The sequence below is a fragment of the Ctenocephalides felis genome, unplaced genomic scaffold (assembly GCF_003426905.1).
Source record: "Ctenocephalides felis isolate EL2017-DRISC unplaced genomic scaffold, ASM342690v1 CF-g0.4_SCAFFOLD_01170, whole genome shotgun sequence".
NCBI classification, from domain to species: Eukaryota; Metazoa; Arthropoda; class Insecta; order Siphonaptera; family Pulicidae; genus Ctenocephalides; species Ctenocephalides felis.
Genome location: NW_020537324.1, coordinates 7,132,006 through 7,143,386, shown reverse-complemented (window position 1 = coordinate 7,143,386; position 11,381 = coordinate 7,132,006). Strand labels below are relative to the sequence as shown.

Sequence of the window (11,381 nt, the reverse complement as noted above, 5' to 3'; positions counted from 1 at the left end):
ATTTCCGTAGGCGGTGGAGCATTGTTTCAAGAAAATGTACAATATTTTTTAACAATTAATTATAACATACTTCTACCACAGTTTCAAATTATTTTCTTAATTGTTTATACGTTTGATTTAGAATTGTTCAACTGGAAAAGATGAGGAATTAGTAAGTTCTCAGCATCCAATAGAGTAGCACATATAGCTAATTATTACAAAATTAGCGACTGTTTTCTTGAAATTAAAACTTGAATAATAACCAATATGTACTTTCCATCCTATCGTCTACCGATTGAATCGATACTAACGTGCCCACAAAAATTACATAACCCAAATCAGGCCACAAATCCATAATTCATTTCCATCCCATTACAATAAGCGGTCACCAAAAAGTTCATGTGCCCAACATATCATTATGTAAAAGAATAACTAGACAGAAGAATAGAAGTTCTTGTTCTACACAATAGAAGAATGAAGAACAACTGGCCAACTATAGTAGTTGTGCACCACCATCATGAGCATTGTGTGATCAGTAGGAAGTGTTCCTGAACCGCGCATTGAATAAGTGATGACGCAATTAGTGGTCTGGTATCAGGGATCAAGTGAATACATACATTCTGACAATGTGGATGTGGAACTATGATACTTGGGCCGGAATTATACATACATAGGGTTGCGAACTCTAGGTGATGTTTTAATATTCAACTAAGAAAGCTGGCGATGCAAAACTGATTGAGGCTGACGGGTCAATAACTCTGGAAATATAATATTTCAACAAAAATCAGTGAATATAACCAATAAATTATGATGCAGAATCGTAGATGTTATATGCAATCTGCGAATGAGGTGAATTACTAAGATAATTGGAACCACACGTTAATTGAAGTTGTTAATTTAGGAGACTTTTCAATAAGTGAATATAACAATTGTTTCATTAGAAGTTTTCAAAAATAATTTCTAAGTATACTTACAGACATAACAAATTAGTCGAATATCAGTGCAAGTTTTTTAAAAAAATACTATAATTCATTGACATCTTAAAAAATGCTCTAACGAGGAGAACCTCAGGTTTACTCTTCTGGGATGTTGAGGAAATTTCGCCTGGTGACAGAGTTGATAGTTTAAGCCAAAGAGTTTAAAATATTATAGGCCTATGAGAAATAGTTTCATTATAAAAAAATAACTGAAGTTTTGAAGAAGAGACCGCGCCTAATACATACGCCTACTGTATTCCATATTCTTACGTCTTATCCTACTCTCCCCTGGAGATGTGTATATTTGTGATCAAATTATAGTCGCGTTTCTGCAGCTAAAAATTTACTTTACTCTCTTGCACCTTATACTCGGATTATTCTTTTCTAACAACAAAACAATTCTTAGTTTTTCAATAGCATTTTATTACACACAAGCGACACGGTTCTGCTGCCGTAACTTTATATCGGACGCGGCAAAAGTTGCTAATTAGCGTCGCTTGAACAGCAAGAACAGCAACAACAACGGCAAAGCCCAAGTTACAAAAGAAACGGCGAACATTTAGAAAAACGTGACCGTATCGCGATATAAAAACCTAGGAGGATATCATGTTTGATACGGCATTGTTTTATTATTAATAAAAATACATAGGTATATGCTTGTATCAAAATATTTGCTGCGTAACACAGCCCCTGCAGCCAGACGTATTATTTTCGAATAGTTTTCATGGCAATAATATCAATCAAATATTTATTACTAAAAATTATGATTTCTGAAAGTTTTAATGCATGTAACTAGATCTCCGAGTTTCGAATGTCTACTATTTTTGCATACCACCTACATGATAACTGTCTATTATCACAATTTAAATAATTTAATAATTTATACCACTATGATTTATTATATTGCGGCCACATTAAACATGTAGAAAATCGTATATGTTTATGTCAATTGAGATTAATAAATCGCATTATAATTTAGAGCAACTGGTCATATCAAATGCAATGAAATATAAACTCGTGTAAATAGAGTAATATATAGTAAGGTATAGTGTAAACTATAAATTTTAAAATTGGAGCCATCAGACGACTCTAATGGATATTATTGGTATGTTGTGTTTTGCTGGCTTTAGGAGTAAGGCGATCCTTTTGCTTTTGTTCATAAAATCCTGCCAAATTGATAATAAAGTTGTAAGCGCTCGTATAACAGGAATGCATGTACTTTACTTTTTTATGCAAGTTGAGAATCTTCAGGATTGTATAAGAAGATGATACATAAACTGTTGAATCTAACTAAAACCATCAATACATTTTATAAATTAAATATATAACGTATACTTAAATATTATATTCAAGTGTCGTGAACTAAACAACAGTGCCCAAAAAAGGATTTCGTTAAGAGTTTTGTTAATTGACGACAATGTGGCTGCTTATCTTCTGACAACAAAGTCGTATGATTTAAGGCGTTGGCTGGTTACCCATCTATAGGCCTCTACTTTAAAAATGTATTGTTGAAAATACCGCACTTTACTTGCTTTTGGGATGATAGTGGAAGACTTTTCTACCAGCGCTCCCGAAAGCTCCAGTCTACATCAATATTAATATAAGGCTCAAATAATTTTTACGAGCATCAAGACTAGTAAAAATCTTCTCTTTTAAATTTTTTATTACCCACAAGTGGTTTTTAATTCATTCTTAATTCAGCGTCCCACACATCCGCGGTCTCCATGGATTTACTCGCGTGTCGCACCGACGGGCACGCTCGGACAACACCTATTAAAGATCAGCGTCGATAAAATCTCAAATCGGATTTATCGATTCGTAAAGTGTGCACGAGGAAAAAATAATTACATTTTTATTGCATTTGTCCGGTGTCGATGAAATCTATTTACAAGTTGTTATTAACACACACGTATCACTACACTGAGTAGAAACACTTAGGCTAGCATTCTGAGAAAAAACAGATAAAGTACTTTTAACTAATAATAAATAAATTTGATTAGATAAATGACAAAAAGGAGAAAAATAAGTAAAGCCATATATTTAGGTAGCCAGTAAAAGATACATAAGCTCTAGTGTAGTTATTCATTGCACAAAGGGCATGTTGTGTACTAATCACACCGTGCAATTTAATTTAGGTTATCAATATATCGACGCATTAATTTTTTATTTTTATTTTCAGACACTTCCAACTATGATTACGCTGTGCCAGAGTTAGGAACAGCACCTTTGCTACCTCCAGAACGTGGGGTTAGTGGGGCCAGTAGCACCATAAGCAGTGGAACCACCGGTTGCGAACCCAATGAGGTTGGATATTGCAGAGGAGGGCCTAGATCAAGTGTACGAGGTGAAGGCAAAAAGGTAAGGAATGAAAAAACCCACAAAATCAAATTATTTGTCAAACCTTCCTCCTCCCCTAATACGGCTGATTGCTGTTCAAAACAATTCAAGAAAAAGATACAAAATCTGAAGTGCAGTCTTTGTACATCAAATTACTGGATTGGAATTCGATTTAAATATCGTAAGTTTTATCAAAAATATTGCTGATGCATAATGAAACAGGCGCAGATATTTAAATAAAATTAAAAAATCAGTTAAATCAAGCTTGTCTACAATATTCACCCAAACCAAGTCGTTTTTGTGTTACCCATGTGACCTTTTATAGGTATCGAATTACTTCATCTCCTCCGGTGAAATCCTCTATATCTTACAAAATCCACTTTATTAAACATTTTGGCAAGTTTGATTACATCCGCACATAAAACGTTTAATTATAAATTGCATTTTACACAGTTCCGAACATACGACATTAATCTTTAATGTAACGTCTCCATTTCGCAAACATGGAGAGATGCACGTTAACAAATTTCTCGCTGCGACGGCGCGACGGACGGTGCTGGTACACGTAATTAAAATAATAATTAATCACAATTAACGGCCGTTGAAAATTAAATATTAATGTTGCGTGCAACCATGACTACGACGCGTATTAAGATTTTCCATAAAATACCGGCTGAATATTTTGCCGCCCGGTGTTTCTTAATTCGAAAACTCACGCATCCGATGGCAAAAGTTTACGAAAATAGGTAGGATGTAATAATAATTTAATTAACATCGTGCACTTTTTGTATCCGATGGTAGTTTATTAAATTGTAATAACAATCTTTTATAGAGAAACACACAGTAAGTTGTTAAAGTTATTTTAACAAATAATTATTTTGACTTTTTTTTTACTAGAGTCCGACTCAACAAGATGTTCTCAATGCCTTGAAGAAACGCTTAGAACAAACATCTGTGCCCGAATTTCCTAGACATAGATTGCGAATGCTAAGCAAATTAGCCGATGGAGCATTTGGCACTGTAAGTATCAATTTATATATTTTTATATCCTCAAATAAATCATTCACGCAATTAAAACTCCAAATACATCCTAGAACGTTGACAAGTCGTAGTTCAATATAATTTATGTCATTAGGTGTATATTGCGGAAGCAGATGGAATTCCAGAATACGGTTCCCAAACATCCTTGGGCAAACGACTAGTTGCTGTTAAATTCTTACTTCAAGATGCTTCGGAGAAAGAAAAGTAAGTAATAGGATGTACATATTTTAATCAAATACAGTGCAACAATCAACTTAAACGCATTTAAAAAATGCGTATTTTTGCTGAATTTATTACTAAAACATGTTTCACAGCGCAGCTATCAATCTTCACCTCGGGTCGTTTACATAAAATGTAATTTAATATCTCAAAAAGCATGCATTTTATGGTCCGTTGCCGATACGAGCAAAAATAACGCGTATTATCCATTCTCCGAAATCCTGTCACGCGGGTGTGGTGTTCACTTTTTTTTAACCGGACATAAAAATCGTCAATAACCACACCGCGTCGCCGTAAAGTAGCGAGTGTTAGAGAGAACGCTAAAATATTGAATTATTCCTCAGCCTAATGGACGAGCCTTCGAATTCGCACAAAACGTATTGCGTGTCTAGACGGCATCATAATTTCATATGTAATCACTGGCCGTGGCTAAATAATATACCGTGGAGCCTTTGCTGTTTCAAATCTCGGGTAATCTCTTAATGGCGGTTGCATAACGCGCCCGCCCCCGCGAAGGAGAGAGAGAGGGTCTCACGGTCGGTGCGCACCCCGGTGTTGCAAAAAATCTTAATTGCACGGGTAGAAAGCTCGCTCACTTTCTCTTCGTCCGAAAACGATAATGTATTAAAAACAAAACGGGTGCCCGTTGATTTTAATTTGATTGAAACGCTTTCTGGTGGGGACATGTATTTACAATTCCATATCAATTTATAAAATTAATATTTTTCTGTAGAAGAACATAAAAGCCTAAAGTGATTCATGAATATCAACGTACTACGACTATACTTACAATATGCCCAATGGTAAAACTAGCAAATCAATTTCTAAATATAGTCCAACCTCAACTATAAATAATACTATTTTTCGGTTAAATGCATTATTCAAGTAATAAATTTTTTCAACTTCTCGTAGGGTAGGTCACTGCTATCGTACGAAAATCGGAAATGAAAATTTTTGCATATCTTTACGTTCTTGAGGTTACTGAATATTTCAAAATTTTCTGAAATAGCATTTTTTCAATTTTTAAATATTTCAAAAGTTCTGAAAATTTTCAAAAATGTTGGATTTTCTAAATTCTCAAAATAAATCTAATTCTATCCTGAGCTTTTAAAAATTTCGCTTTATCTAAGCCTATCCATTTCAAACATTTGAAACAAAACAAACTTATTAAATCCACCAAATTAGGTTCGTTAAGACCTCTCATAACTTATTAAAGCATACCCTTTTCCATCATATTATGACTTTTCCTTTTATCTTATATAATAATCCGGCTTTTTTCCCGTTCCACAAATGTGCAGTCATTTCTCTTTCGGCTAATAGTAGTTTATGAATAATAATTTACTCCAAACACGATACACAACGTATAGAAAACGCCAACTTGCGTTTTTCCTTGATGGATTGAATGAATATGAAAATGTTAAGGGCGGAAAATACACGAGAAAACTGACTATGTGTTTATACTAGATAAACATAATTAAAATATTATTTTTTCCCTGATAACTGTTTGTGATAATAAATATCATTCGTAATGTAGGGACCCATTTTGTGTGTTTGTATTTGATTTAGTAGTACATGAGAGGTTATTGCGACCGTAATGTAATTATTTAATCACAGTCATTAGAGTTTCCCAACCAGACTATTTACTTTATTACCAAACCCGATATCGTAATAGCTAAATGTGTATTACTATCTATTAAACATATAATGATTTTAATTACACGAGTGATAAAATATATAATACAGCTTGTAAATAGCAAAATAAATTTGCTGTTTTATTTACTTAGTTATCGGTAGCATCCACATAATGCTAATAATATATATTTAATATTCATGGGCATAATACAGAATTCTAGTTGAATAAATAGATTAGGTATTGTACATAAATAGTCATTCTAATTATAATTAATTATTACATTTGATCGTACATGATTCTATCATGATTTTGTAAGTATCGAAAATGATTTTGAATCCCAATAAAATTTATTGATCGTCGATTTTTTCATCTGTCCATAAAGCAAGCATATAGTGTCTGTTTCGCACACAGAAGTATTAGATATATGGATATCCTTCGTATTCAATATTCAATAATTCATACAGTGCATGGTGTCAGACCAATTCACATAGCAGAACATTTTTCGATGAAAAACAAGAAAATTTTATGCGGGAACACGTATCCAGCATTAAGTATTTTATCCGTCCCCGTTGTTACAGAATGTCGCGACCTCTCATTCGGGAAAAGAGAAATGTTGAAAGAAAGAAAAATTAATAGATTTATAAGGATGGAATATATTCAACGTCTATGGGAAATGGAATTATATCAGTGAAAAATGTGTAAGTTAGAGAAAATGAATTCAAGTGACACACTGCCGTTGTGGGATTGATTTTTAATATGAATTTTGAGAATTCAAGTTCATTTTTAACTACTTAATATCATATGAGTAAGTCTTTTAAGGCGATACACCAAATGAAAGACAAAGATTTCAAAATTAATCTTTGATTATTAAAAACATTCGACATAAGATTTTATATGCTTCTATTTTGCGCAATGTGCTTGCCCAAGCTAATTTATGACTTTGATAAAAATATAGCACCTACACACTAATATGATTAATATCACACATAATAATGTAGTTTTCATAAAAAATAGTTATTACAAATTTAATGTTTTTCGCGAGTCTACAAGTTCATTCCGACTGCTAAGAGCTTTTAGTTGCCACTCGAACGCCCTGCTACACATGAAGAGAGCTTTTTTTTTTATTACAAGTGCAATTTCTTCGAAGAATTTCTTTTGTCTAATTACTGTAAGAAAGTAGTAACAATTTCGAAAATAAATCACGAACAAAATATTGATATTTATATAACGTATCGATAAATTACCGAGCCGTGAGTCTTTTTCTTCCACACGCGCAAATAGCCGGGACGTGCCCGACCGTCGAGTTGTGTTTTAGCGCAGAGGCACAGGCTTTATATTTCGTTTTTAAAATAATTGGCCGTCTATTTCATGGATAAATTGTGAAGTGGAATTGAATTGCAAGCGAGAATCGATTTTATTTCTCCGTACCAACATTTTGTATTCAGCTCTCATAACGCTAATAATATTTTCAATGAAGCCCTTTTCAAAGAGCACTCCATATCGCACATATAATAGTATTATTAAATTACATAATATGTGCACCGTAGACGTCGTTATTGGACCGATGGAAATATTTTACTTTTTAGAGAAACTGGAAAGTAGAAAAAAATAATAGCAATTCGCGATTTTCTATGAAAAGCACACAGAACCAATAGCGGAGCAAGGGATTCCGAAGGAAGCAATCAAATTGATATAAAGATGAAAATTTCTGTATATATATATATATATATATATATATATATATATACTGTAAGGGGTATCTACCCATTCGTAGTAATTACAGATAAAAATATAAACCACTATAACGGTCAGAATACAAACTACGCAGAATGTAGTGAATCATACATGGTGGCAGCGGTGGGGTGTCAATGACAACAAATATTTATATATATTGGAACTTTTATTGATCAATTATCAGAACGCAAAGTTGCTATGTAGTACAAAAGTGATGTGCCTAATTATCTTAAGAGCATGTACATTGTAGTGTAAATCTGTCTTTTTCTTTCGCTCACTTAATGTTTCACATCAAACACCCAATAAACCAACTTTCCTCTTAATTAGAAAAATAATTGTATCTAAGAAAGTATTTAAAACAAACCGATAAATACGATTAAATTGCCCATAAAAACCTTTCGCTGTAACAAAAATTCGACCCCGTCCCTGCGAAATTTCAATTACACGGCCATCAAATGCAAGGAAATCATTAATCAGAACAACGGAAAAAAATTGTGCACCGTCTGTCGTGATTTCCCTCATACAATGACGAATTTTCTGCAGTTAAGAGAGAGTCTGGCTTTTTTTGAAGGCAAAAACGTCATGTTTGGTGGATTTTTCCCCTTTTTTCAACGATCAGCCACCAGTAAATATTTCACTCCCGATTCCGCAAAATATAGACGTTGATGTATGATGAAATAAACGTAATTCTTAATAAATCATGTAGGTAATTCACAAATAAAAACAGACAGTTTGATTAAAAATAAGTTATCAATGTTCAATTTAATTGGTAAGAATTAAATTAAACATTGATTAAATTAAAGTAAGAACATTTTTACCACATATTTCAAGGCTAAGATTTTATTTTAATTCAAATAAATTGTTAATGTATAGCAAATAAAATTTGAATTTGATTTATATATATATATATATATATATATATATATATATATATAATATACGGAACCGGACATCTCATGACATCGCAGAAATATGGGAAAATCAATGTACTTTTACGAGGAAAATTGTCAGTGAAAATTTATGACCGAGTACGATATGTGTTTAATGGTCTTATACAAGGTTTATTTCTGACCGAGTGGAGATTTTTTTCTCTTTAGATATATTGATTTATATATAAGAGCAAGTTTCTTGAACTTGTCATCGTACATAATAGGACATAAATAATCGGAATGGAAATATCATTGTGCGTTTGATAAAGTATTGTTTTGTTCATGCTTTTTTATTAACTGGATAATCTTGGTTAAGTCTGATTTAAAAAAGTACAATAATTATTATGGCTCTCATATCAATAACTGACTCATATCAGAAACATTCAAAGCTTGAAAAATATCAATGTTATAAACATTCATTTTTTGCTCTGATCTTCTAAATTGATCATTTTGTGAAGATGCATTTTATTATTAACTACGTTGCCTATTGTTTGTATATTACAAGTTCCTATTTCTTCTTTCCAGAGCCGATTTCCACCGGGATGTCCGCATCTTAGGAGCCTTGGAAGACCCTCACATCGCTCGTGTTTTAGGAGCCTGCTGGGATGAGCCTTTGGCCGTCGTTTTAGAATATTTAGAACTTGGTGATCTTAGAGCATTCTTGTTAGCTTCCACTGGTCCAGGAGCATTAGAAGGACCTCCTGCTCATTTGGCATCTGGTCAGGTGTTGACACCACACCATCTGCTGCATATGGCAGCACAAATCGCTGCTGGGATGAGATATTTGGAGAGCCTCAATTTTGTGCACAGGGATTTGGCAACAAGGTAAGGATAATTGATAATTGATAATAAAGAATTTACGCAGTTGTATAATATTTTTGGCAGTGTTTCCAATCAGGGCAACACTAAAATATTTGTATTACACCTTTCTATTATTAATTTGAGTCTTTTCCTTTTTTTCAGAAATTGTCTCGTCGGAAAAGGTTACCAGATCAAAATCTCTGACTTCGGCACGGACAACGAACTGTATGCCGGCGACTACTACAAAGTGGACGGATCAATGCCCTTACCGATCAGATGGATCGCCTGGGAATCTGTCTTTTTAGGCCGATACACAACCAAAAGTGACGTCTGGTCATTTGCTGTCACACTGTCCGAAATCCTGAACTTAGCAAGACGACAGCCTTATGAAGGATTTACAGATCCACAAGTCGTGGAGAATTTGTCCCACATGGACAGAGATGATGGACAATTCGTGTTCATTCCGAAACCGATGAATGCGAGTAAAGATATTTATGATTTGATGTTGGAATGTTGGCGAAGGAGCGATTGTGAAAGGCCTAGTTTTAGGGAAATTCACTTGTTTTTGCAGAGGATGCTCTTAGGATTCAGTACACCAGTTTCGTGAAACGGATAATTGCAATCGATAAAATAAATGATTTACAGTCGCTTTGTTTATAAAGCAAAGTATAACAGTTTTAAATGTATAAGCACATTATTGAAAGTAAATTTAAAATCAATAAACAACGCTTATATTTTTATTTCATTTTAAAATTCCGTGTGAATTGAAGAAGTATTAATATTCGACATAGAGTATAAATCATGTTTTAGATAATAACTTGTAAAATGAAATAATGAACGACTAGAAATCTATCATATTTTGAAATTCTAATAATTTTTGCATTTTATTAATAGCTTTACGAGCGTTGCCTAACTTTAAATTATATAAAATACGGCACTAAAAATAAAACTATATGAAAAACCAATATTTATAAATAATAACACAAGAATGGGAACAATAAGTAACATGAAATTAATTTTGAAAATTTAATATTTTATACACGACGATTTAGAACTCGTGAGTTATTTGTAAGTAAAAAATGTAATAATCGATAATGTAATTGTACGTTTTGTAAATATTATACAGGGTGTATTATATATCTCTTATAAGAACTGTGTTAGCGTATGTAGCTAGATTTATAGATATTTAACAATAATTAATATATAATGAATGTTAAGGATTAGAGACCGAGATTTAACCGCAAGAAATCAATAGAAAATGAATATAAAATATAATATACAGTATATTTATCAATATTATTTAAACATAATGCTTCTACAATAAAGCAACAAATATCTATGCAATACAAATACTATCAAATTTATAATTTTATCTATGACCGATCAATATTATGATATAGTATAAAAAAATCGATAATCAAACATTAGAAATTACACACTAGGGTAAACGCATTTTTATTATTATTTACATTGTTATTAGATATTAGTTTTAACTATAAAATGTGATACGTAAGAGCACTTTCGTTTATTTAAATCTTAAAATTTTAAATCAAAAATATTTATTAACCAATTATCACAAAGGCAAAATTATTGTAAGCTGCAAAATTAAGAAGCTGAGAACTTGCATTATGAGTTGTAAAATTTATACCTAAGGATAATAATGTATATATAATTATTAATATAATAGAAATATTTTATATCATAAATAAATGAACCCCCAATAAATTATTA

The 11,381-nt window shown here is 32.4% G+C and overlaps 1 protein-coding gene across 1 annotated transcript; it reads left to right on the top strand.

The window, feature by feature from the left end:
- The first annotated feature begins 2,048 nt into the window (after positions 1–2,048).
- LOC113366106 (epithelial discoidin domain-containing receptor 1-like) lies at positions 2,049–9,678 on the top strand. The gene is made up of 5 exons (XM_026607658.1): positions 2,049–2,061; positions 3,136–3,314; positions 4,191–4,313; positions 4,429–4,538; positions 9,375–9,678. The coding sequence occupies exons 1-5, from the start codon at positions 2,049–2,051 to the stop codon at positions 9,676–9,678; spliced, it is 729 nt and encodes a 242-aa protein (XP_026463443.1).
- The last annotated feature ends 1,703 nt before the right edge of the window (positions 9,679–11,381 follow it).